At 44.1% G+C, this 27,513-nt stretch overlaps 2 protein-coding genes across 6 annotated transcripts; one reads left to right on the forward strand and one right to left on the reverse strand.

Moving 5' to 3' along the window:
* Positions 1-117: 117 nt before the first annotated feature.
* ANKLE2 (ankyrin repeat and LEM domain containing 2) lies at positions 118-17,138 on the forward strand. 4 transcript variants are annotated; one of them, XM_036393362.2, is made up of 13 exons: positions 118-180; positions 4,028-4,459; positions 5,404-5,595; positions 6,415-6,608; positions 7,439-7,627; positions 7,911-8,033; positions 8,381-8,447; positions 9,070-9,251; positions 10,611-10,717; positions 11,569-11,762; positions 12,371-13,052; positions 13,192-13,323; positions 14,104-17,138. In XM_036393362.2, exons 2-13 carry the CDS (start codon positions 4,039-4,041, stop codon positions 14,315-14,317), a joined length of 2,697 nt encoding a protein of 898 aa, XP_036249255.1. In that variant the 5' UTR covers positions 118-180; positions 4,028-4,038; the 3' UTR covers positions 14,318-17,138. The 4 variants fall into 4 exon arrangements, with proteins under 4 accessions (XP_036249255.1, XP_036249256.1, XP_036249253.1 ...); XM_036393363.2 differs by lacking the exon at positions 118-180 and adding an exon at positions 217-290; XM_036393360.1 differs by lacking the exon at positions 118-180 and adding an exon at positions 308-608.
* Positions 17,139-17,786: 648 nt separating this feature from the next.
* On the reverse strand, positions 17,787-26,938 carry PGAM5 (PGAM family member 5, mitochondrial serine/threonine protein phosphatase). 2 transcript variants are annotated; one of them, XM_036393366.1, is made up of 6 exons: positions 26,650-26,938; positions 23,472-23,653; positions 22,113-22,238; positions 21,625-21,713; positions 21,203-21,333; positions 17,787-19,393 (listed from the first exon to the last, which is right to left on the reverse strand). In XM_036393366.1, exons 1-6 carry the CDS (start codon positions 26,904-26,906, stop codon positions 19,243-19,245), a joined length of 936 nt encoding a protein of 311 aa, XP_036249259.1. In that variant the 5' UTR covers positions 26,907-26,938; the 3' UTR covers positions 17,787-19,242. The 2 variants fall into 2 exon arrangements, with proteins under 2 accessions (XP_036249259.1, XP_036249258.1); XM_036393365.1 differs by having other exon boundaries at positions 21,203-21,336.
* Between the last annotated feature and the right edge of the window lie 575 nt (positions 26,939-27,513).

A 27,513-nucleotide genomic window follows, 5' to 3' on the forward strand; every position in this document is an offset into this window, starting at 1 on the left:
CAGCTGCGGCTGCTCCGCCGTGTGTTCCCCCGCAGCAGCGGCGCCGCGCTCCCCCGGCCTCCCCGGCCCTTCCCCGCCCGCCCGGCAGCTGCGGCTGCTCCGCCGCGTGTTCCGCTCCCTCGGCCTCCCCGGCCCCTCCCCGCCGCCCGGCAGCGGCGGCCGAGCGGAGCCGCGGTCACGGTGAGGCCCAGGCGGGCGGCGGAGCCCCGTCAGCGCCGGGCGGAGCCGCCGCCGCGTCTGTTGGGGGGCGGGCGCGGGGCGGAGGAGGTGGAAGCCGCGCGGCCGCGGAGGTACCGTCCCTGAGGGCGTGCGGGCACGGCGGCGGGCGGGCCGCGGGCCGGGCATGGAGCGGTGGGTCGGGGCCGCCGGGGGCTGGGATTCGCTCTGGGGAGCCGGCTGGGGCCGATGGCCGTGCTGGGAGCTCCTGGCCGCCTGCGCCGTCATCGGCGCCGTGGGCTGGCTGCTGCGGCTGCGGGACAGGAGGCCGGGCGGCCGCCGGGCGGCAGCGGCCGCCATCTCCTCCCCGACCCCCATCGCGTCCCCGGCTCCCCACTCGGCCCCGGCGCCGCTCGCCGCGGGGAGCCAGCGCTGCAGCGGGAGCCGCCCAGGTGAGAGACTCGGGGGAGAGCGGGGGATGGTGCTGCCCCTCGCCCCGCGGCAGGGCCGGCAGCGGGCACCGGGCACCGCCCGGGGAGGCCGCGCGGCCCTGCCCGCCTCCCCAGCGCCCGCGGGCCCCGCCGGGCCCGGCCCCGCCGCCCCGTTCCCCTTCCCGCTTTGTCACGGCCGGGCCTCGCCGGCTCCGGCAGAGGCGGCTCCGCCCCGGCCCCGCTCCCGCGGCCCTGCTGCTGCTGCTGCTGCTTTTGCTGCTGCTCCCGCGTCCCCCCCAGCGCCCTGCCCGGCCCGGGTCTACACATAGGTGTGCGTTTCTCCTCCCTGAAAAGTTGTCCCTTTTCCCCCTCCCTTTTTTCTTTTCCCATGCCTTATTTCAAGTTTGTTCAGCAGTTCCCTTTCGGCCACGTAGTTCATAACTGGTGGCTCGTTTGCCCACAGGCGGTACAGACAATTCACCCCCTCGCGGAGCCACGGTTGCTCTAACATATGCAAATCCTATCAGCCGAATACGGCCAAAGACAGGATGTGACTCTCCATTCCTGCCTCGGGAAAAAAACCAACAAAAACAATCCAGCCAAAAGAGTATTTTTCTTATATTATTCATTTATTGAAAGATTTAATGAGAGTAGTAGAGTAAAATAATACTGCCATCCTTAGAAATCAGGCATTCATTCTGTCATGGGTCTAGTCTTAATTTTTTTTTGGAAGCAGGTTCTGCTGCTTCATACTGACCCAGTGAGATAAAGAAAGATACAATTCTTGCCCATTCTTCCAGGATTTGATTGATTTGGAAGAACCCTAGAACATATTGTTGTTAAAGGAGTTATTCATATTTGCAAAGGTAACTCACAAGGCCTTATGTGCTGAACTAGAAGAGGTAGCAACCTCAGTGCTGGCTGTGCTCTGGATCATTTGTAGTTATATAATGCATTTTACGGTTCAAATAATCTCGTTTTGCACCTGCACATAACAAACTGTCAAAGAATTGTCTCAATATGAGCAGTTGCAGTTTCTTGGGTTTGCAAGTCACACATTTTGTTTTGGACAGATTAAAATAGGTAATGAAATTAAAAACCAATAATGCTTATCTAAATTAGCTGAAATCTCATTGTCAGAACACAAATGGATTTTGTGAGAGTTCTGTGTTGTCACTCCAACAATGTTTTCCCTATTTCCACACCAGACACCCTGTAGAAAACTCTTCATACTACCAGCAGATCTTAAACCTCATTCTTCACTGCTGGTCTGCTTTGCCATCTCATTTTGATTCAGTTGTGGCAGAGTTGTAATAGACACACAAAATAAATAACTTTTTTTTTTAACAGACAAAATTTTGAGCACTAAGATTTAGGTTCTGTCAAAACATGAGAAATCACTCCCTCACAGCATTTTTTTGCTTAACCACTGGGCAGGAAGGATTTTTACATGTTCTTGTCTATTCTCCATACATAAATTATATATATGTACAGGTCTGCTCTTCTGCAGAATGATTGTGCTAGTTCTGAACCCTAAAAATAGGAGCATTTCTCAGCTAATTCTTTAAGGCATTATGTTGACTGCTCAGAGTGTTTTCACTGATCTGTTTTTGCAGTGAACTTTCTCACCCCTGAGTTTTCATCTTTCTTGTGATTTTACAGTTATGCAGTTTCAAAAGGAAAATCCTTAGAACAGCAAGTTTGGATATTTTAATTGAGCTTAGGGGCACATCCCTTAATTAAAACACACTGGTATCAAATTTTATTTAAAAAAATAGAGGACTAAGAATTGAAAACAAGTAAGAGGATCCTTCATATCTGTTGTAGTCAGATAATCTGTTGTGGGCAAGTCAGATAATGGAAACAGTGAGGTTGCTTGGAGGCTCAGGAATCACGGGGGAGCTGCAGTACCTTGGGGAAGTGGCTCAGCAGCATCAGCTGTGGCTCTGCTGCTGTTTTAATTGGAAATATTCTCATTTCCCATTGTTTCAGCGAGATGATTCCAGTTAATACTTGTGAAATGTTCAGGGGCTGAGGTTATGTTGTTCTCTAACCACAGGCATTCAAAATAAGATGCTCATAAAAAAAGAGACAGCTCCCAAAGGAAATACCCCTCCAAGGAAACAACCTTCAAACTCACATGACTGTTCACTTGTAAGAATTGAAGGACTATTGAAGTTTGGCACTAAGTACATTTTCATAGCGTTTCCTAATACTAGGAATGTGTTTGTTCTAACTCAGATTGGTGAAACTTAATGTGGTGCTGTATAGATTGCTGCTGACAGCTGCAAAAACTTACTGTGTGCATTTGGGTTTTTTAAATATATGAAAAGTAGGCTTAGTTTCACTGACTGAGTATGAAACCTAAAATTGAAAATAAAGTACTAAAACGGCCATACACCCTGTCCAAAGCAGAACAGGCCTCATGAACTGGCTCAGCAGTGGAGGAGGGGGCAGTGCAAGGCAGGCTGAGGGAGTAGCACAGCTGAATCATTCCTGTCTGGAGCTTCCCTTCCTGACAGTGTGTGCCAGGGCAGTCCCAGCCTGCCTCCAGGTACCTGGCTGCAGTTCTGATCAAATAATGGGAAAGCTTCTTACATTTTTGAGCTGCCCAAGTCCTGTATTTTTCAGCTGTGTTTTCCAGAGCAAGGAATTTGTGTTGGCATCAGCTTGGTTTTAGTGTCTTCTTGCTGACCAGTGTGGAAGCTGTCAGCATGGATTACATGGAGGGACATGAGCCTGGGGAATTGTATCATAGCAGAGAGGATGATGTTCCTTTGGAAATGGAGAAATTCTCCCAGCTTCTGTTTTCTGTTGGAGAAGGAGATCTGAAAAGATCAGTTGTTTTTGTCTTGTGCCTGTTTGCTCTCAAAACAGGCCTGGGAAACAACATGCTGTGTACATATTTCCAGCCTTGCATCACAGCCAGAGCAAGCCTGCCCTGGCTGCTGCGTTGCACTTGTGCCCATGACTTCTGTCAGCCAGAAAGTCCCAAGGAAATACTGGAAATAGTTCTGTGCCTTTAGCAGCCCCTTGTCTTGGGGCTGACTGGTGCTCCTGTCCTTGTGTTGCATTGCACAAAGAAACTGTGCCTTCTTGTCAGGAATCAAATATTTCTCAGCCTGTCGTAAATTTTAATGAGTAAATGCTCTAGATTGAATTTTCACTCTAGAAGAAATTGAAAAAGGACTACCAAGAACAAAATGTAAGCTATAAATACTCTTTTAAGTGGTCGAGAGAGGAGGAAGTAAACTTGCTATGTGTCTGGTAGCTTAAAAACATTGAATTGAAAAATTTTATTTTCTGCACCTCCAGGATCTCTTCAGATTCCCAAGAAATTGCTAAGTGACATTTTTTTTTCCTTTGCTTTAATACACCATTTAAGTAGCAGAAGAAGTTTTGGTTTTTACAGTTTTTCTCCTTTTTTGCCTTTCCTGTAGGTGGAATAACAATGGATACAATATTATCCCGATTAAAGAAGCTCAGCCACGATGAGCTTAGAGAAGAGATTGTGAGAGCAGGACTGAAATGTGGGCCCATTACTGCAACTACAAGGTTTATTTTTGAAAAAAAATTGGCTCAGGCACTGTTGGAACAGCAAGGAGCATTGGAGGAGGAAGGGTCTGCTGTGTCAGAGGAGGCAGCTGGAAATGTCCCAGTGAATCACAATGGCCATGGAAGTGCTTCTGAGGAGGTAGACTTTGGGTACTGTGTGGGTCTGAACCCTCCAGAAGAAGATGCTGTGACACTCATGAACTGTTCAGCTCCAGCCTGTGGTGCTGATTCACAGATCTCTGCTCAGACACCATCCAGAGATCCTCCACTGTTCTATGGTGTTTGCCCAGTTTATGATGACATACTGGCTAGGAATGGTAAATACTCACTTCCCTTATTTCCAGTGATAAGGCATTTTAGTCATGGCTGGGTAGAGTTCTTTTATGTAACAGGTGTTCTGAACACCCCTGCATTAGCATTGTAAGCATTGGTTGAGGTATTTCTTTGTTCCTATTTATTCTGAGGCAAAGAAACGAGAGTTTAAGACATCCCAGGTATTTGCCATTACAGTTCCTACATATGAGGATCCTCTACCCTGTGTAGCTCAGATGAGGAAAATTTCTTATTGCTACTCTTGGACTCATCCTGTGCCTTTAATCCCTCTCAAGAATAAAAAGTAATCCTGCAAATAAACAATCAAAAAAATATGTCATAATGTTGTCATCAGTTGAAGCTTAAATGATCTCTTCTAAAAGTTTCCACATCTTCCTTCCTGTTCCTGACAGGGGTAGAGTAGTGCACAGGATTATTTCCTCTGAGAGAGTAGTAAGAATTCTTACTAAGAAAAGGTACATTAAGATATCCTTATCTGAACAGTATCATGTAAAGGGGAAGAAGAAGGATTTGTTTATTATCTAAGATACTCTGTAGAGATGTTGAAGTTGTGGATCAGTTACAAAGTTGGTCTTTCTGAGCAAGGCAGCATCAAAAGTAATTCAGGGTGAATAAGCTCTGAGTTTGCTTTTCCATCTGGAAGTGAAATGCTTTGTTGAAGGTGGCCCATCCATTAAAGGGGTGTTGATTGAAGGGAATGGCTGAGCCCTGTACTGGGATCACCTGACATTACCTGGAGAGTGTGGGAGGCTCCTACTCAGTTTCCAAGAGACAAGATTTAAAAGGACCTTTGACCTTTATGTCACTTTTGGAAGAGAAACAATCTGAGACCAAAGCTGGAATGATAGTCTTAAGAATTCTGTAATCTGTCTAGGAATTGAAATCTGAGATTATTGAAGCAATGTAACTTGGTGGTTCTTTGTTGCAGAGAGAATACATGTTTATGAAGATAGGAAGGAAGCTCTCCAGGCTGTTAAGATGATTAAGGGTTCCCGTTTTAAAGCTTTTACAAACAGAGAGGATGCTGAGAAATTTGCTAAAGGAATCTGTGATTATTTCCCATCTCCAGGCAAGTCCTCTTTATGTTTGTCTCCAGTGAAAATGGGATCATTTAACAGAGGTAAGTGGGGAACTTCATCTCTCTACAGTAGATGCAATAGACAGCATTGATTTTTCTTTTCGTGAGAGAAGAAACAACTGTCTTACAAAACACTAATAACAGAAAAAATTCAAAGGTGAAGCACTGAATAAATTGATGTTTAAAAGAACTTTTATTTTAAGTATAGAAATGTTGAACATGTGGAAAATGTTTTAAGTGTTAAGTACTATTGCTACTCTTCTAAAGCTGAAATGTAGGTAATGGTCTGCATGGATACCTTGCTTAGTATTCCATGGTTTGTTAGGATTTGTTAGGATTCAGTTTTACTCATGGACTTCAGGATTTTCAGGTTTAGCAAGATGCTGATAAAATTGCATAGTATATTCAAACTGTACTCAATTCTTAAGTAAATTAGTAAGTTCAGAAATAAAATGCTAAGCGCTGATCATATTTCACAGTGTTCCCAATTGCTAGATTAAAGTGATTTAGGATTTACAGAACTGCAGAAGCAATTTTAACAATCAGAAAATGGTTGTTTCTTTCTGAATTTTGCTTTTAAATTTGGATGGAAGCAGACTGGTAATTACAAAGTTTACCAGTCCCTATTAAAGTCTGAAACCCTTTTACAAGTTGATTCATCATTTTCCTCTCCCTCCCTATTACTAACTACTAGTGTATTTAAATGTCTTGTTATTCAGTTCAGTTTCCTTACTCCTGTATATTAAAGATGCCAAATTAAGACATGGTTTAGATTAAAAGCATAATTTTCATGGCCTGGGTGTGCAGATGGTGATCCCTGGAAAGAATGTATCTAGAAAGGAATGATTTGTGTTTTGGTAGACGGTTTGTGCTCCCCTGAGAGCGACACTGCGAGTAAGGAGAGAGCCAACAGCTACAAAAGTCCGCGGACTCAGGATCTCACAGCTAAGCTTCGGAAAGCTGTGGAGAAAGGAGACACAGCAACGTTCTCAGACCTTATTTGGAGTAACCCTCGTTACCTGATCGGGTCAGGAGACAACCCAACCATTGTACAGGTGAAAAACCAGCAACAAAACAGGAAAATCGGGGTTCTAGTTTAGTGATGTAGCTTTTGGGGCCTGGAAGCAGAAGTGGAAGGAGCGATGTTTTCTGCTCCTCCTTCAGGACACCTTGTTCCACCCAGTGCAGGGTTTCTCTGTTCATTGACAGCAGCTGGGACTTCTCTGTAAGTCACCCTGAGAGCTCCCTCTGCTCCAGCAGAGCTAAAGGAACTGAGTGTGCAGTTCTTCAGGGGAGGAATAGTTGTATTTAGTAGTGCAAGGAATAGTCTTGTCTTCTTATTCTTCGGTCTCCTCCAAGAAATTGCAATCTTTTTTAAAACAGACTAAATTTTAGGACTAGGGTAGGGCCTAGGCTGTAATTAGGTGTTCCTACAGCATTGCTTACCTAAGCACCTCTACTAAATTCCAAAACCATGTATAAGGTGCCATTTAGCAAACACTGACTATCTTCAACTTGCATCAGACCAGCTTTGTGAAGTTGTTGAAATTTTTTATCTAATATAGCAAATCAGCTGAATTTTTTATGTCTATATCCATTTTCCTGCTCTTTATCTAAACTGAACTTCCTACCTCCCTTTATTGTGTAATATCTTAATGTACCTTTTTTGCCACATTCTTTCCTTAAATAAAGGCTCTAACTGAGTGTAAGAATAATTTCATTAATTATAACAATAATATGGGTGTAAGGATAAGTCTTTACAAAAATATCCATATAAAACTCCGTGCAGGAACCCATGTATTTTCCCAGTTAAATCAGTTACATCTCTGGCTGTAAGAAAGCTGTTTAGATTGAGGTTCATTCTAAGACTGGTCTTTTTTTCCAGGAAGGGTGTAGGTACAATGTCATGCATGTTGCTGCCAAGGAGAATCAGCCTGCTATCTGCCAGTTACTGCTGGACACTCTGGAAAATCCAGAATTTATGCGGCTGATGTACCCAGATGATAACGATGTCATGTTGAAGAAACGCATCCAATATATTGTTGACCTTTACCTGAACACTCCAGATAAAATGGTAAGATTTGGGGGGTTACCTGTTTTATTATTATCATTATCATTAGTAGTACTGAAAGGGGTTAAGGGAGACAGAAAGAGAACAGAACAGAAGGGGAGCTGTCCATGAATTCTGTGGGTTTTGGTAATCATTATTCTGCACTGTGGTGGGAACAGATCTGTTAAGAGCTGAGATAATTAGTCATGACATGTATTTACTATCCTCAGTCTCAAAATTAAATGTGTGGTATTGACTTTATAATCTTTCTAAGTGCATGTGATTTTTTCCCTTTTTCCCACTGCAGTGGTTTGATACTCCATTGCATTTTGCTTGCAAGTTTGGGAATGTGGATGTGGTTAATGTGCTTACCTCACACCCAGCCATTGTAAAAAATCCAAGAAACAAATATGATCAAACTCCAGCAGAAGTAAGTCTCTCTGTGTCTACAGCAAACCCAGAAATGTTATCCTGATGAGCATTTTTCATATTCAGACATTACTGACTACCATAGATGGAAAATTTGTAGTAAGGTGCTAGTGTCATAATTAAAGAGTAAATTCTGTATAACATTAAAAATATTTTATGCTGATTGTGTCTTTGAAAAGTTTTAGAATTTATGAAGTTGGATGTATTTTAGTTGCTCTACTGTGAATTAAAAGCACTTGGTGAGATGGGTAGGGGTCAATAATGTGATTGTTCTGAAAGAACACACATTGCAGTTGATTTGAAAATGAGGTTACTATGCTGCCCTAACAAGTACAATTATATTAACAGGTAGTTTGTGAAAGAAGCAAGAACAAATCTGCTGAATTGAAAGAAAAGATAAGAGAGTACTTGAAAGGTCTGTATGCAGAGTTTTGTACTATATCAGGGGTGTGTTTTGGCTCTTGGCTGTCTCCTGTTTGCTTTCTGTAGCATTTGAGTTTATAAATGATGCTGCTGTACAGTGCTCTGAAAACCAAAGGGAAATTCTAACATTGAGTCAGAACTCTTAATGTATGGATCACAAGGTTGCCCTCATGGCTCTGTAAGGGAGGCAAGGCCCTGATTCAGTAAGCCTGGAGCAATGTTCAATGTAAAAGATTGAACTAAAGAATATAAAGACCTTTTGCAGGGCAAGAGGTGTATCTGTCATGCTGGGGAGTCCTGTCATTTTATAATTTCCTTGACACAGAACTTTCTCTGTTTTGTCATGTGTGTGTTTAGGCATTTGCAAAAGGAGGTTGTGAAAAATGTTAAAGACCCTGAGGGAAGGGCTTTATGGATTATTGCAGGTGTTTTTGTGTTTGAAAGAGAAGGGAGCCTACACTAAAATGTGGTCTGTGATCACTGGAGCAGTGAGTGTGAATTACAAGTAGTTTTACTGAGGAGGTTCGGTGTACGGGTGCAGTGGTAACCCAGGAAGAAGCAGCAGGCTGATGTGACATACACTGAATGAGAAGGCTCTGGATGATCTGTTTTAGGTCACTATTATGTGCCCCTCCTGAGGGCAGAAGACAATTCCTCAGCTCCGGTCATTGGGGCACCGTGGTCGCCCGACCAGACGGACGATGGCCCCCAGACAGCTTGGCCTAAATACCCTGGCAGCCCCAAGGACCCAGTGCTGTCCATCAGGGCTTTTGCAGGCCCCATGAGCCCCTCAAAGGTAAGGAGAGAACTCCCTGTGACTCCAATGCCCACTCTTCTCCTTTTAATGAATAAAGATCCCCACAGCGTTCCTTGTGTGGTGTAGCTTGATCCCGGTACAGACTGTGGCTCTCTCTTTGCTGAGGAGATGGATCTTCCTCCATGGAGAAGCACAGAAACTTGTAAATATTTTTTTACTGCTGAAAACAGAAATGTGGTGTAGATAAGAAGAGTAGAAGTTCAGTCAAAAATTGTTTTCTTTTTCCTGTTGAAATCGATTCAAAGAGCACCCTTGGCAAACCTTTCATTTCTTATAGATAATTGCTGTAACTCTCTAACCTGAAGCAAAGCCTTTCAAAGCAGCTATGAATCAGTTTTAAAAACCTTAACTCTATTGTTATCTCATTTCTAGAAGTTGCCACTGGATGTTAACCTCTGCTTGTTGAATTAACATAAATATTTTTTCTGGATGGAAAAACTGACAACCAAGTAGTAGGTTATTGGGATGGTTTTGGAAATGTAGTGACTGTATAGTGGAAAAGCAAAATCTTCAGTTTTCAGAAGGAAAACTTAGATATCTGTTAAATATATTCCAAACTTACAGGTGTTTGTTTGACTCATTTATTTAATGTGAACATGCTACAAATATAACAGGTTTAGAAACAGTGAATACATACAGTGGAGGACTGATGGTTGCATTCTTTAAGACTGAGTTCTAGCAAAATGCTTAATGCTTTTTCTTCTAAAAGTTCTTGATCAATTTTCTGTTCAACTGACACAAATTTAAATATTATTTGTGCTGCAAAAAAAAATCTCTAGGGTATAAACAGTTCATAATTTTGATTGCTGACATGTATTTTTAATGTCTGAATGTAATTCTTAGTCATCGTTGTGATCCTTGGCATATAAAGTGTAGTGCAGGATTTTGCAAAAAATTTCCCCTGAGGCATTCCAACTTCAAAATAGACAGCAAGAATTTATTCTAATAATTGTAGCAAGTCTGTACATACATAAAAAAACATCCCCTTTGCATCCCAGAAAACAATGACCAGGAAGCTTTTGTAATTAAATAGAATGACATGGCAAAATCACAAGACACTTCTGTTTCCTGCTGCACACACATTAAAACCAGGCAGATGTGGTGTTGTGCAGTTGATTTTCAGATGATTGTACATTATGGTCCTTCTCTTTCATGAGCAGTTAAGAGATCAGAGTAACCACCAGTAATGAAAGGAGTAACTTTAGATCCAGTGTGAGATCCTTCATAGCTGGGGTTTAGCAGCACTTGTGGACAGCAAACAGCTGAACATCTGGAGGTAGATGTGTAGCCAGTTCATACTGTGGGGGAGAGTTTTTGAATTTGTTTCTGTTTTTAAAGGCTGAAGAATTTCGCAGGCTGTGGAAGACTCCACCTCGGGAGAGAGCTGGCTTCTTTCACAATGTCAGGAAATCTGATCTGGAGAGAGGTGTTGAAAGAGTTGGAAGGTATCTAAAAGACTGTCAATATAAAAACTTAATAATAGAGCATGTAAAAGCAAAAGACTGTGCTGAGAGTACAGTTATTACTCACTGCACAATATCTTGGGGCAAAAACTACTGCAGAAATATTTAATGAAATATTTTGCAGTTGGATTTTTACTGTTTTTTTGTGTAAATAAGATAGTTAAAATGTGAGACCTGGCTTTCTTAGCTTTGGCAATAAAGATATTTTAGCTGTTATTGATGGTATGTATGGAATGCTTTTCACAGACATTTACTTGCCTCATTTGTCAGATCTAAAATGATGCATAGCCTGTTTGTTCTGTGAAAGTGAGGGATTGTTAAAAGGGAGCAGAATGAAAAGATCCTAATACAAATTTGCTGTTTTATAAAAGCTGTATGTGTGTGGTGTGTCCTTGCAGCTAAAATACCTTCCATCAGCAACATATGGAAAAAAATACTTTGTTAAAAGCTGACTGCATTTCATTCTTTAAAATAATCCCTCACTTCCTCCTCCTCTCCCATTCCCAAATAGAAAAGGCTGGTGCATGCAGTATCAGTGGGGATTCTTCTCTGTCTGATGTCTAGATACAGTCAGCTTAAAGATAGCAATGTTTATGCTGCCAACTGTAAAAATAGTAGATGAAATGTGAAAAATGCTCTAGAACAAATGAGGTGATACTTTGATTGCTAAGGGTGTGTGTGTGCTTTTGCAGACTCTTGGTTGTGGTGGGATTGTGTTGCCTGGTTGCTCGTTTGTGTTCCTGTTTGTAGCTGTTAAAATGTGATCAGAAAAGTTGTTGTCAAACTGATATTTATGTCTTCACAAATGATTCGTTTTATTTTATTTATTGCAGGGAGTTAGCTCATGAACTGGGGTTCCCGTGGGTTGAATACTGGGAATTTCTGGGCTGTTTTGTTGATCTGTCTTCCCAGGAGGGGCTGCGAAAATTAGAAGAGTACCTGAGTCATCGTGAAATGAGCGAAAAGGCTCAGCCAGAAACAGGGGAAAATGAAACCTGCAATAGATATAAAACTCCACATCCCTCTGGTAAGAAAAGGGCAAATGCTGCAAACAATGGGTTGTACCTGGGGAGAAGAGGGACAGAAAAAGCTTGGGGCCCAGGGGAAGCTGTATTCACCTGTTGTGGTTGTTATTATTCATCTGTTATCCAGACAGTCTGAGTACAGCATCAAAAAAGAGCCAACTGTGAATGTGGAAGTACAGACTTTATCTTCCATGTGAAATAGTTTATTTGAGTGTAGCCCTTAAATGGAATCCCTGTAAGAAAACCTCTGTCTTCAGTATGTTTTCACTCAGAGCTTTTGGGCATTCATCTAAAGCATAGAATTTTGTAATCCACAGATATGGAATAAATAACATTTTAAAAATAAAAGAATAATTCTTTACAACTGTGAGCCTGAAAAGGCACAAGAAGCAAAACCCAGGAAAGCTTTTATACCTTAGACCACTGCTTGCCATGTGTGCATTTTGCATTTGTAGCTTTAGTCAGGTTAGTTCTTGCTGTTATATACAGTCAGAGAGGTCTTCAGGAAGTAGAATAAGGCATAAGGATTGTGCATCTTTTTCCTAGCTTATGCACTTGACATTCTGTTTAAAGTCTTCTTATGTGTTGCTCTTGTTAAAATTGTTCACAGGCAAAAGCAAAAAGTCCTGCAATTCCATTTCTGTTGGAGCATTTTTGGATGAGGATGATGATGACATGAGCTTAGAAGAAATTAAAAACAGACAAAATGCAGCACGAAATATCAGCCCCTCTCTGGTGTCCAAGGAGCCCAGCATTGATGCCATTGGAGATGCTGAGTGTGATATCCTGTCCATGGAGTGTGCAGGAAACATCATAGAGACCTCAGCTCACCCTCGGCACTATGAGAAGGGGGCTGCTGCCAGCAAAAATGGGTTTTGCAGTGCTGTGTCCAGTAAAAGAATCATCAGTGACAGAAAGCAGCTGCATGATGGGTCAGAATGCCTCATGTCACCTGTTTCCAATTTGATGTCAGAATTTGAAGGCCTGTCATTCCGAGAACAAGAGGTTGCAGGAGTATCTCATAAAATCACTGAACAAACTGAGAATGAGGGAATTCTGGACAAGACCTGCTCTGCAGTGTCACTGGCAAGTTCTTCTGAGCCAAGTGTTACAGGAAAACATGGAGAGACCAAGTTAAGGACAGACCACAGAATATCCTTAGAAAAGGAGAGAGTGTCCAGAGAATCTGGAATTCAGACTAGGGAGCCACAGCAACGTCAAGAACTTTCTTCCCAGAAGTTTCTTTCGAAGACTTCACCCACAAATGACAATTTAAAGTTATTCCTTCTTGGGTAATAATTGCCTTTTTAAACTCTTACTTGCACAGACAATCTCATTGCTAATATAAAACGAAGTGGTTTGGAATTGGGGTGTTTCATTGCCTGAACAAATACGTGGTTCTCTTTTCATCTAGTTGTGTTTCCATTCTAGGGAGCAGCCCTCGAAGCTGGATGGTGATGTCTTAGCAGCTATAGAAGGAGCAGAAATTGATCCCCAGAAATTCCCAATGATTTACAAGTGGAAACACGCAGTGCAATCCTACTCCTCATCTGACAGGCAAAGGTATTGCTGAAAACTCAGTCACAGGAGCTGAAGTACAGTTTTAGCAGATCAGCTTGAATAGAAAATTTCAGGCCTTGTTGCCCCCAAACCCATATTTTAAATTCAGCAGAATTAACTGTGTTCTGAAGTTAATCACTGGTGTCTATTGATAAGGAGTTTCCTGGTGCTGCAGTCATGTTCTTTCCATTCTACTGCTGTCCCAGGTAACTTGAGCGTGTCTCCACAGACAAATCAGATGTGACTCTTCCACTCAGCCAGTGTCTCACTTTGCTGATTTGGTACTTGGATCCTTCAGTGGACTCAGTGATAGTTGTGCTGTTGGTTTGTGATTCATCCCTGTTGTTGATGGAGTGCAGGAATGTTGTGTTTGTTGCCTTGTGGCACTTAGATTGTGCTGAGGGATATTAAGGTGAATTTATTATCTCTATGCATCTTATTAAGTGTTTTTATTTTTACTCTTTATTACCCCAGTCCAAAATAACTATTCATGTGTCATCGTGGCCATTTTGAAGGAAATTATGTCTTACTGATTTGGGCAACACAATCTATATAGAATATAGAGTATATAGAATCTAGAACATACAGAATATTGGGCAACAATCTAGATAGAATATTTTGTGCTCTTCCTGTTCCTTCTCTTCTTCCAGACTTGCCTCTCACCAGACAGGATTTTTCTCAGCAGGTGCATTGGTTCTGAGATGGAAAGCCATTCCGAGTTAAAGTGCTGCTCTCATTATTGCAGTTTCCTTTAAAACATGTATGACTTCTGGTTTCTTTCAGTTGGCCAAGTCCAGCGTTGAAGGCAAGATTCCAGTCCCAGTCCATGGCTGCTGGTCTTCCAAATGCTTCAGTGTATCCTAGTTCAGGAAGAAACAGTCCCATCCCAGGAAGCCCGGGGAAACACGGCACCTCCTTCCCTCCGGAGCCGGGCAGCCCCGGGCGCTACAGCCCCGCCTGCATCCTGCGCTACTTGGCAGAGCCTCCTGCCCACTAGAGTGCAGCTCCTCATCCTGGGACTTCAGTTCTGTTCTCGTTGTTAGAGTGGAGGAAAAACTACAATGTTACTAAGGTGACATGAGGTTTGTACTCAGCTATTTATTTTTCCTCAATTGAGGACAACTGTATGTTTAAACAATGGAGTATATGTCTTAATGCCACACACGAGGTAGATTATTACTGGTGATAAGCAAGAAGTTTGTGAGTGCAGTTGTCCAGTAGCTGAATTAACCCTTGTTGCCAGTACCACAGTGGGCTGAACTGTCCTTAGCAATGGTGGTAATTGCTATCACTGCTTATCCTCATTGTAATGAACACACAGCCCTCAACTGCCTTTCTTGACCTTGGATAGTCGAGGAAATGCATCATCAGCAAATAGAATGTGGGAGAGGAGACTGATGGCAGAAACGTTCTGCTTGCAGGGGGAAAAGCCTAAAACACGCCTGGGAATGTGAGGATAACTTTGCAGTGTGGAGCAGAGATGTGAACCCCTGTGCAGAAGCAGAGAGTGTTTCCAGCCAGCTGGGCTGGGCAGTTGATACCCACAGCCACCCTCACCTGTCTGTCCGTGTGTGTGTGTGCACAGAGACCTCGGAGGCTCTGCTTGTTCTGAGGCTGTTACAGACACTGAGATCTACCCAGTGCTTTAGAAACAGGGCACTGTAGAAACTATTGGGATTCCTTTAGTGGTAGTGGAAGATTTAAGGAAAAGAAAAGCTTAGGAATTAGCTGGTTATTTTTTCCCCAGAGAAGCTATTAACACTAGCAGATTTGAATAGTTATTACACAAAAGCACATCAGCAATAATCTCAGCAAATTTACCAGCAAGATAACTTTATCTTAATGGTCTGGTTTGTAATATATTAGCATGGTAGCCAGTGGCCCAGGAGGTGGCTATTTCCCAGCTGTAAAGAGAGAGGACTAAGGACAAAATATTTTTATGAAATCTGAGCTTTTACTGTGGCTCTAGTGTTGATGTGGTAATGAGTTTTTGTTACAGCAGTCAATAATTTTATTCTGCAGCCTTCTGTAAGAATGACTTGTTTTGACAGCCTGATGCTGAGAATAAGAAAGCTTTTCAAAACTCCAGAGAGTTTTCCATATCAAGCCTAGTGCTTGTAACGTTGCATGAAAGGCTTCCAGAAACAGCTCTTTAGGTTAAAAAAAAAAGAAAAAAAAAAAAAAGAAAAAAGACCTATCTACTGTTACAAGAAAAATCTGATCAGAAACTGAAGTTCTGCAGGACTGTGCTGGTGAGAAGGGGTGGATTAGGATGGGCTGGTGCCACACAGTCAGTGAGAGCTCAGAGCCACCTGGCAGGGCTGGAAGAGAAGGGCACCGAGTTGAGCAAACACGGGTGGGAGGCAGGAGGGGCTGGCCCAGCCTCCCCCAGGGTCCCACCCACCCCTCGGGGCCATTCCAGAGCCGGGCTCTCACACGGCAGTGACTGTTCTACACAAACTGTGCACCCTCACAGCTTCGTGACTGGTACAAACCTAAACACTGCACTTAATGCTTTTGCAAGCTCAGTAGTGCCTTTTGTAATATATTTTTTTAATTAAATTTTTTGTTCTTTTGGAAGTTTTTTTTAAAAAGTGGCATCCACTTACTATGGGCAGATAAAATACAGTTTTTCTCTGGGCTTTCTGAACAGGATGTCTTTTAATGTCTCTAAATTGGATTATTTGGTGCGATAGCTCTCCATGGGGGGAGAGACTCCTCTTTTAGAAATTATTTAAAAAAAAAAGAAAAGGCTTATTTTACTCTTTTGTTAAAATTGAACCTAGTTCTATGGAGCTGGACATTAGGAAGAGCTACTTTACATAAATGCCTCTCATTCAGTCATATTCCAGACAAGTACCAGGGGCCTGGGGGGTGTCATACTTTAGGAAACATGTTAAAAAAACCCCAGAACCAAAACCATAGCCTTCTGCTAATAAGTATGTTAACTGACTTATTTCATAAGGGTTTCTTGTTGGGTTGTTTTTTTTAATTTTTTATGTAGCAGGCTCCATGGTCTCAAAATATTTTAAATCCCACATACATAGAGTTTTACTCCAAAAGGGTTGAGATTGGCATTTTGGTTTTTTTTTTTTTGCTGGGTGGTTGGGTTTTTTCAATAATTTATTGTAAATTACATCTTTATCATTCTGGAGAAATTGATCAGCTGATGTAATTGCCTAACACCATGTTCCAGCCAAACTGCTGGGGTCAGTTGCTGTGGGTGCAGCTGCTGTTCTCCACCCTGCTCCTTCACAGCTGTGGTACAGCAGCATTGCCCTTTTGCTAAGAGTTTGTCACTGAGCCAGGAGACTAACACTCTACTTCCTTGTCCTTTTTACTTTTATTATGCTTTGCTTTATTTTTTTAATATTTAAATGTATGTTACTGGTATGTACATGTAGCCAGACACCCCCCACACACCCACCACACCCTTGCCTTTCACTTTGTAATGTTGTTTTGGTCCAGTCAGGAGAGTATTTTTTTAACTGTGTTATATAATGTGCATTAGTCCAGTTGTACTTCACTTAAGAGGTCATTTTTCTAACAATGTTACTTCAGCTATGACAGAAATAGCAATTTATGCAGCAATTTGATCATTTGTGATTTTGTGAAGAAAGCCCTTCAACACTGAGCCTGTGGAGACACTTTAAATCAGAGTGATAGTGCTTGAATTGTGTTTTCTTGGCCAAAAGTTCACTTTTAAAGGTGCAAAATAGCTGTGTTTTTGTTAGTTGTTTTTTAATTAGCAAAGTGTCATGTTAAAAATACAGAAGTATCCCACTTTCTATTAAAATCAAATAAATAGCTGAAATGAATAGCTGTGTTGAATATGGGATGTGGGGAGGAGGAGCTGGGCATGACAGGGCAACTCACTGGCTTGTCCAGGCCTTGCTTGTACAACAGCTGCAGCCTTTGTGTGTGTGCACAGTGACAATGGACTACACCACCAAGACTTAAGGCTCCAGCAGTGTTGAAGAGACAGGAACTCAGCCTATGGCAAAAAAGACATAATTTTAAATTTCACACTTTCCACCCCACCTTAAGTGTCACCAAAACGATTGTTAATTTTTGTACCTGTGCAAAGAGGTGTTGTGTCCTCTGGTTGCCCACCAAGAGCTCATTCACTGACACAGGGGATGTGTGTGAGAGGGTACATGTGCACCCACACAACACTAAAAATCACAGAATTTTCATCTTACAGGGGCTGGTTCCTCGTGGTCGTGACAGAGTCCTGCAAATGGCTGTGCTTAGGCTACAGCAGTTCCCCTCTTGGGCAGCTCTGTGGCTGATGCCAATTAACTGCTCTGGCTCCCAGCTCCAGTTCACATTTCAGGTGGTTGGTGAAAGAGCTGTTGCCCTGAGCAGTGTGGGACACACCAGGTCCTGCACCAGCAGTCCCTGCAGAGCTCCAGCCACACCTGCTACAGCTGCCCATGCAGCCATTCAGCTGAAGAGACAGGAAAGACAGACAGACCAAGTATTTTATTCAAAACTTTAAAAAAGTTAATAGACAAAAACTGGTAAATTATTCTCATTGCATCAATGAGAGATACATCATGATGGTTTCCTCTTGCCCCCCACACCTTACACCACACAATAATCAGTTTGTTCCTACCCTGTTCCTTGAACTTATCCTGATGTAGCAGCAGTTCGGTATCAAGCCCTTAAATCCTCTTCTCCATAGGCTGTGTGCCCTGATTATGCTTCCTAGAGCTCTGACAGGAGTAAGTTCAGCATCTCATCAACATCCTTATTGATCAGAGAATCTGTCAAACAAGTTAGTTATGTCTGCTGTCCTACTATTAACTGAGCCAAGTTTCTACACTGGCTCAAGGTAGCCAGCAAGCTTCAGAATGCTTCTGAGCCCTCCCCTCCCACAGGCCCAGCAGCATCAGAGCTGTCTGAAGGGGGCCCTTGAAGCATTCTGGCCCTAGACAAGCCACCCCATGGGCACCTGCTCACCATTCTGGCCACAGCAGTTTGCTGCAGTGCTGCAGCACCTCTGACCTGCAGCATCACTACCCTGAACTCAGTGGTGGTATTGCTCTACTCCAAAAGTAAGGTATCAACAAATACATATCAATGGCAAAGAGCACTCAAAAATAGTAACTGAAAGCACTTTGAGAAGATTGCTGCTTTCCTTTCCTCCCATCTTACTGCTACAGTCTCATCCCTACAGCCTTCTCCAGACCATGTTTTGGTTAAAGGCTTTACAAGACTGAAAAATATTCTTTAAACATCTTAAAGCACATCCTGAGGATGGTGGAACACTTAATATAAGCAGCAGTTAGTTCTAGCACCACAGCTCTGAGGCAAATGTTTTTTTTACCCTCTTTCCTTCACGCTCATAACCTCCAGGCACAGTTTACATGGGTTTTTTGGGGGCAGAGGGGAACAATGACACAACATCAACATACACACTCAACAGCTTACAAAATCTGAAGCTTTATCCCTTTGTCCTTTGGAAAGCAGAATTCCCTGTTTGTCACTTCTGCAGGAGCTGGAACAAGCTGGCTCACCTTTTGTTTTAGCTGCAGTGTGATACAAGGCTGTTCACACCAATCACTTTCCTGCACAAGAAAAATACCCACAGGAGCAAGCTTTGGTTAGAGAAATTCACAGCGGGGTGAGGGAAAAGTCAGTGCTCTTGCAACTGCTGAGCAGACATTCAACCTGTATTCCACAGCTCAGCTTTGAGTTTGGGGGAATACTTAAGGACTGGCCATGTTCAGGCTCACAAAGGTTTCTTCTTCTCTGGACTGAAAGGCAGGTATGAATATGAAGGAGGAATGGGGCTAAAGGACATTTGAAGACAGCATCACACCCCAACGTAATAAAAATCTAGTGGTACTGTAGCAGAATGTGCTAGTGCAAAGAGACCTAGAGGCAGCTCTGGACAGCCTGCATCCGCTGGCGCACTCAGGTGCGCGTGATCTTGTCTGGGGGCATGAAGCCCGTGTCACCCAGCGTTCGAAGGGCCACTCTGCCGTTGGGACGGATCACCAAGTGAGTGATGCTGCCGTTGTTGAGAGACAGTCGCAGCCAACCTTCTGGGGGGAACTGCAGTGCTCTGGGGACAAAAACACACAGATGAGTAACTCATGAACAGTTAGATTAACCAGGCCCTCACAGCATCACCTTCTATCCCAGATAGGGGGAGAAGGAGGGGGAAACTCAAAATTAGTGGGCATTGTGCAGCTTGTGTACCAATGCCCCCAGTCAGCCTTGGAAAAAAGCTTTTTCTTGTGGAAATGCTGTAAAACCACAGCGTTGGTAACTGGAGCGGGGCCAAGAGTGCCCTTGTCTAAGCAGAGTCCAGCAGATGGGTGTGATTACTGCTGACAGGATTAGTTCAAGTGGACAGAAGGCAGCAGCTCCACACAATGAGGCTGCCAGGAGTGCTCTGAGCAGCCCCCTCACAGCCAGGGCAGGGGATGGCCCAGCGAGGCTGCAGCACCTCAACACCTGTGCAGGTGGGACAGAGCTGGCTCAGCACCCCAGGGCTGCCTGAGCAGAGCACCTGGATGTGGCAAACAGTGACTGACACACTCCATTTCAGCCACACCCCCACAGCAAAGGCAGTGACACAATATTCCCTCCAGTGGCCTGCATGTGCCTAGGGAACAAATTCACTGGAACTACTTTCAGTGGGCTACATCATTCCCCAGGAAGGACAAGGACAATTGTGCCTTCCACAGAAACAGCATCACAGCTGGTCTGCAGACATTCTGAATCTCCTAACTCAACAGCCTCAGGAGCTCCATCAATTGTATTAAACAGCTGGAAAAAATTCCACGTTGCATCAAACAGCTTTTGCCTCTGATACTGAGGAATAACTTTGTTTTGGCTCTTATGACAGTCTTGTAGAAAGCCCAAAAAATTAAATACCAGCTACAGCCAAGCTAGATTTGTAGGAAATAGTACAACTGAACACAATCCATGTAATATCAGATTGTCTGCAATCGAAGGCGCAGAAGAGACATTAAAATGAAGAGGAAGGCAACAGCAAAGAGAAAAGGTATGTAAGCAATTCAGATAAAGCCTTGGCAAGAACAACGTGGTATTTTTTTGCACAGGAAAGAATAGCCTGTTTACCTGATCAATAATTTCAAGTATAGCAATTTTGAAAAGCTCTAAAACAGCCCACAGAGCAGACAGGCTAGCATTTACCTAGCTCAGCTAAATAAAGCTAACTGAAACTGTTGTAGGTATTGATCAGATTAAAGTTTAATCACATCTGTCCTGCTCACGACAAATTATCTTACAGACAGTGCTTTGTTGATGGGGAAGAGGAATAAAATAGATTCAGCTGACTGGATACTCAGAGACAGGCAAAGATCCAGGACTGTTTTCTCCTTTATGAACAGCCTTGATGTTATCGGAAAGATCCACTCTCCCTTTAATGCAATACTGGATGCTACTGCAAAGACACACTAATGCAACTTCAACATAACTCAAAAATATCCATTAGTAAAGAATTCCCAAAACGGAATCAATTTTTAATTATGTAAGCTCAAATTCATGTCACCTCAAAGAGATGCATCCAATAATGCATCTATTTGTAATCTTTTCCAACAGGCACTACCCTCAGGTTTATGGAAGCAGAAGCATGCAGTAACTAAAGTAACTGTCCATATGGACAAAAAAGGTTAAGTTTCACTTGACTTAGCCATTTTTGCTTTAGAATTAGAATGAAAGTGTTCTAATTATCAAATGTACCTTGATGAAGTTGCAGCAGCAGCTGCTCACAGTGCAGGCACTGATCTCCAACACTTCAAAGAAGTGAAATCAACACATCTCCTCCCTCAGTGGTGGCCCAGGGCAGCCCTGGAGGAGGAGCCCCCCCTGGAGCAGCCCCGGAGCGGGCAGGCAGCCGTACCTGCAGACGATGTAGCGGATGACGTTGGCGTGGCACACGAAGATCTCGTAGCTGTCCTCCTCCTGCTTGGCGTCCGCTCGATGGATGAAGTTTCGAAAGGCAGCCTCGATGCGGGCTCCATCTTCGTAATACTGCTGAGGGCACAGTTACACACAGCTCACAGCAGCACTGCCTGCATCCCTCACCTCCTCAACAGCTCCTGGTCACTGGCTGCACCCCTAGGGATGAGCTAATGCTCAAGGACTGCAGGTTATTTTAACTGCTCTGCACACTTACTGAGGAGGAGGAAAGAATGCAATTATCTAAGGGCTGTGATAACAAACATCAGCTCAAACACTGCCAGTTATTGCTACTGTCTATACAGAGTATACTGAAAAAAACCCCAAACCATAAATAAAAAAAAACTTTAAAGCAAAACTTACCACAGCTTCTGGTTTCCAGTGGGAGACTGGAGGGTCTGGTTCTATAGGTGCTCCCTCTCTCAGCAGATCAGTACTGATTTTTTTGACTCCTGAAATATTAGATGCACATTCAGAAACAAGTTGCTCACATGCCATTACAAACAGCCCCACAACTCTACAATCAATATATTTTTCACAGTCTTTCTTTGAGGAAGACTTACTCTCCAACATGAATCTTTCCAACAAAACTGTTTTGCCATCAGCAAGACAATTTATTCCAACTGAACAGAACAGAGTGTCTGTTACACTTTGAAAAAGTGTGTTTGTACTTTTAAAGATAAACTGGAAACAAGCAGAATTACAGCTGTAGGTTTCGTTATAAATACAGACATTCACACAGGGCTCAGAAATGGCTAAATAACATCTCATCCTTAAAGACAAGCTTAGAATTCTACTGTAAGCAGTTATAAGAATCAGAAGACAACGAAAAAATAAGTGAAGTCTCTTACCTGGGAGATGTTTGCTTATAATTTCAGTGGTTTCAGTTGCTCTAGTCATGGAAGAGTGGATAATCTGATCAAATTTTAATCCCAAGCTTGCCAGCCTGCGTCCAGTCAGTTCAGCCTGCTCTCGACCTTAAAAAGCACATTCATTACAGAAATTGGTGACACTCCCATTAGAGCCTCACACAAACTACCAAGAGAGCTGTTCAGCAGACATAAAAGGTCTACATCGATGCTGGGCTTTTTCCTTTCCAAAAGCAACTGGAAAACATTTTCATGAGAGCCACTACTCAGGCCAGGCTTACTGACTGGACAATTTCAAGTCATACTCAAGTCAGTATGAAAAAAATTCTTTGTTTCAATTAGGGGAAAAAAACCCAAATCCAAAACTTAGTCAGCAACTTTCACTGAAGTACTCAATACCCCTGCCAGCCCCATCCCCAGGAAGCAACAATCCCCCTCAGGCCTGACAGTGTGCTGCTGTTCATAAAGGCAACGCCAGCTTGGCACAGTTCACAGCACCTGGGCAGCCTCAGGCAGGTTCAGCCCACCTTTCAGGCAGGCAGGTGAAAAGACAACAGACAGGTTAAGTCACTTACTTAAGGCACAGGATGAGACAGGATTAACAGTGTGCTTTGCTACCACTTTAAGACTGCACTTGGGGCCTGCAATTAGCATTTCACTCCTGTTTGCACACCAGTAATTGAGATGTGGGTGGGAAAAAAGTCCAGAGTCATAATTCTTCCCCCTCTGAAAACAGTGTTGGCAAATATATAATCAAGGAAGTGTTCACTGCTTTTCAAGTACCTTATTAAAAGTAATACTAATTAGCATCTGAGACCCAGTCACAGGATCAGTGAGTTAAGATTAACACAGACAAAGGTTATCCTCAATTCATGTACGTGATTAGCAGTACTCCCAGAAACAGTGACAGCAGCAAAAGTGCAATGCATTTAATTATAAACACTCCAGCTGAAAGTCAGAGGCGTTTTCTTTTTAATAAATCAGCAGATTAAATTAAGAGAAACACAAGAAAAATTCATCTCAATGAAGTTTAAAAGCCACAGCCCTTAGGAATTACATCAGCTGGCACAAAAGTTTGCTAAAGCAACCTTAAGATAAGTCAGGAATTTCCTTTGACAAGTTTCTTTACAACTGAATGTGTTCAGAACTCTCTAAATCACATCTTAATGTTTGGGTCAAAACTGAAGAAAACACACTTATTCATGACATCTGTCTGCCACAAAGGAATACAGAAAGTAGACTGAGGTTAGGCAGCAAGACCCAGAACAGTGCTGAGTTACTGACCACATCAGGTAAAAAATCATTTCCTCAAGATGCAAAGCACGATGCTGCTGGTGGTACCTACCCAGGGGGTCAGAGTCCTGTCCTTATCAGCCCGGCCATCCAGGTGGTACTGGGAGTGCCGTATCAGGAAGATGTGCCTGGTGGCTTTTGCTTTGCAGTGATCCAAGCGAGAGGCGAGCTCTTCTTCCCCGGTTTCTTCATTTTTCTTTTTGAGGTTGATAAGAGCCAGTGGTTCACGTCTAAACAAACACATTTAAAGAGTCATTTTTAGACAGGAGAGACTAAGAAGCAGGGGATTTTTACAGATATGTAGTCTTGCCTTAATTCCAGACATAGATGAAGTTTAGTCACTTGTATCATGAACTGATCCAAACCTTTGTGTGAAAAGTAAAAATAAATGCCTGCATGAAAAAAAGCTAATGTCATGGGTTGAAAGGCCTAACTTGATATAAGTAAATTTGCCACTTAGTCCCAGTCACCTGAATCAATTATTGGGGAAAAAAAAAAGCTGAGAGCAACAGAAAAACTTGTAGGGTATGGCAGTATGGTTTTTGACAAGAAAAACTAACCAGGAAGGGTACCCAGGAAAAGAGGAAAAGGTGCTGACTAACCATTAAAGAAAGAAAATGCTTAATGTCTAAAAGGCCCTGTGATAACACCTAGAAAATTTGCACTTTATCAATCCCATTTACATCAAATGACTAAAAAATCACCCCCCCAACAACATCCTAGAAAGACTCCAACCTTCTTCAAAATCACCCCCCCAACAACATCCTAGAAAGACTCCAACCTTCTTCAGTGCACATTGAGAATTATTTTCTGCTTTAAACTAGGTCACATCAGGTCTCTCCAGTAACATTTTTATTTTTCAGCCTGGAGGGTTTTATTTATCCTTTCATCTTTTCAGCACTCTCTCCCCTCATGCCACTTTAATCTCTCTTCCACTTGTCACAGTGCACACGAGCACCCTGCCCTGCACATCACCCAGCCAGCTGACCTGGCTCTTCCTGAGCACAGGGATCTCCCCCTCTCTCTGCTGTCACAGGTTTAGTGCTGCAGATCTCCCACCTCCAGCACCAACCCTGCCCAAACCTTCCCTGGTCTGGGTCTGGGCCCCTCTCTGCACTGATCCTCCACCCCATTAATGCAAATCCTTTTCTCTGTCACTCCACCTCAGAGCGCATTTTATTCATACCACACCTCACTTTTTCCAGTATTAAACTTGTTTATTTGATGATAGATTTTCTTTTTTTAATGGAAAATAATTTTTATTCAGTTTGGGACAAAGTAATTTGTTCACAGAAAATTGCTGCTTCCCACACCTACTTCTCACAGCAAGACTGGCTGTGCAAAGCCCTCCTGCCTCCATTTTGCTTTACTGAACACATGATTTCCATTAGGCAATGAGGCTCTACACAGTCCTCAAGCTGTTAATTCCTCAGCAAGGCATTAAAAATCAACACAGGCCAGTAACAAGAAGTTCTATTGCTACTTCACAGGATACTTTTGATTCACTGGAAACTATACTGCTGGCAAGATACAATAGGAAAACAAAAAAAAATCTTTAAAATCAATTCAGGCACATTAGTAAAGCAGCAAGGGGAATAACTCATCTGATGTCTGCCATTACATATTCCACATGAATGAAACCAGATCTGTCCTCTCTGAGAACTGAGCTGCACAATTCCTGTGCAAGTGGCAGAGACCAACATTCCACGTGTGATACCCTGTCAGACCAATAACAAGTTTGATATTTGCATTTGTTTGTTTCAAACTTGAAAAGCCATTGGTTGTTAAGAATATTGTAGTATCTAGTTATCTGCCTAAGACTTGACTTTCTAAACATTCTGCCTCCAAAGAACAGGGGTCAGATATTCTGTGTATTTATAAACCATTTAACAACTTGGCACATTAACTGCTTCTGCCAGTAACATCCAAAAGTCAAGATTAAGATTTCAAGCAGGCACAACCTAAGCCACACCTGGTAGACCACAGGCAGCAGAAAACATTGATCTGGGGTAAGTAATATATTCCACTGCCACTGTTTGCACACTGTGACAAACGGTGATTGGCTATCCTGACCTGCTAGGAAGTATTATCTGGCCACGTTTGCTCAGGCAGTGGTGACAGCTCTGTAAGCCAAAGCACATTCTCTACTTCCTGGATGGGTTTTAAAAAAATTACTTGAGTCTGAAAGTACTGTAGAATCCTTGAAGAAAATCAACCATTTAGCAGAACCAGGAAGGCCTGGAGCTGCAGTTAAACAAGCAGCTTTAGTACCTCCCTCAGTATAATTGTGTAACCAGCTATAACCTTATTTAATGAAGGTGTTTTTATTACTGGGGTGTACCCTAGTAATAGCCCTATTTACATGAGCATTTGATCCTGTAGCCTCTCAAAAATCAAAATTATTTATTATACAATAAAAAATCTGTTAATGCTTAGGTTTGGATTTACTATGATTAAGCTGGAGCCTGACATAAGTCTCCCCTGGGAGATAATTCTACCAGACCGAAGCCAAATGAGCCAAAGCTCCATGCAGATATCTGCACATTCTAATTAAAGATTCAGAAAAAATGCAGTCAACCCTTGTGTGAATGTGCTTCAACGCTGAAGAACACGAATGAGTTTGGTTCAAAGCCACAGTGCCTTTACAAGGATTTAAGCCCAGGCAGCTCCATGAGCAGCAGGCCCCGTGCCTGCCCAGCACGTGAGAGCGCCTGGCATCCACAGGGAGCTGCTGCCGGGCTGGAACACCCTGCTGCAGACACACAGCAACACCGAGGCATGGCTGGGAAATAAACAAAAAAGACAAGCTTCTGCCCAGCTTACATTTACCACAAGCCTGAGGCTTGGCAGTGTCGCCGGCGGAAAGCATCAAATAAAGGGATCTGCACAGGGTAATCTCCGAGCTGTCTGAACAAAACCCAGCGCCCGCTCATCCCTCCAGAGCTCCACCGCTCCACGGGTGCTCACGAACTTCAGCTGGATTCTGCTCTGAGCGGGTCACCACACGGAATTCCACCGGCAAACAGTCCCGTCGAGCCGGGGGCTGCTCCCGCGGGTACCCGGGGCCTCCCGACCCCCGAGGGGCCCTGAGCCCGCTCCTCCCGGGGCTCCGGAGAGGGGTTCAGGGCAGCTCCCGCCGCCCTCCGGATCCCCCCGGCCCCTCACCGCAGCCGCGACCTCCCCGGGCGAGAAGGCGGCCCCGCCACCGCAGCCCGGCCGCGCCCACCTGTCCCAGTTGCTGTCCCAGTAGCTGCCGCTGCCGGCGGGTCTCTCGATCCAGCCGGCGGTCGGCGGGCAGGAGGCGGTGGGCGGCAGCAGCAGCAAGCCGGGCGGCGCGGCGGAGGGCACGGCGGAGCCCCCCGAACGCGGCTCGCTATCGCCACCGCCGCGGGCCGGCTGCTTGCCCACGACGACGGCGGAGAGCAGGACGGAGCCGCCCGCCAGCCCGCAGGCGGCGAGCGCCAGGGCGCGGCCGACCGACATGGCGGGGCGGCCGCGTGCCCCTCACCGGCGAGCCCGCCCCGCTGCGCCCCGCCCCGGACGGCGCGCGGTGCGGGGCAAGATTCCTCCGCGAATGGGGAGGACGGGGCGGCACGGAGCCCACCGGCCCCCGGCCCAGCCCCTCTGCCCCAGCCGCGGTGCCCGCGGAGCTGCGCCCGCCTCAGGCTGGGCTCAGGGGCTGGTCCTACCCAGCCGCTCCCAAACCGGTTTCCACCCCAGGCGGGTCACCGTGTAGGGCTCGGCAGGGGATTCCCGCCAGCCCTGCCTGGTTTAATCGCCCTGATGCCGTGATCAATCAATCCTTCAGGGTGGAAAAGACTTCTGCGTTGAGTCCAACCATTAACCCGGCACTGCCGAGTCCGTCATATTTATTATAAGCCCTGAGCTTTATCACTGTGCCCAGCTGCTCCTCTCAGTACAACAAAGACCAGGAGTGCTGGAGAGGGTCCAGCACGGGCCGCGAGGTTGATGAGGGGTCTGGAGCCTCTCTTATGAGGGCAGGCTGTGGGAGCTGGGCCTGTTTGGTCTGAAGACTCTTTTTCACTGGTGCCCGGTGATGGGATAAGGACCAATGGCCTTAAACTGAAAC

The sequence above is a fragment of the Molothrus ater genome, chromosome 18 (genome assembly GCF_012460135.2).
Source record: "Molothrus ater isolate BHLD 08-10-18 breed brown headed cowbird chromosome 18, BPBGC_Mater_1.1, whole genome shotgun sequence".
NCBI lineage: Eukaryota > Metazoa > Chordata > Aves > Passeriformes > Icteridae > Molothrus > Molothrus ater.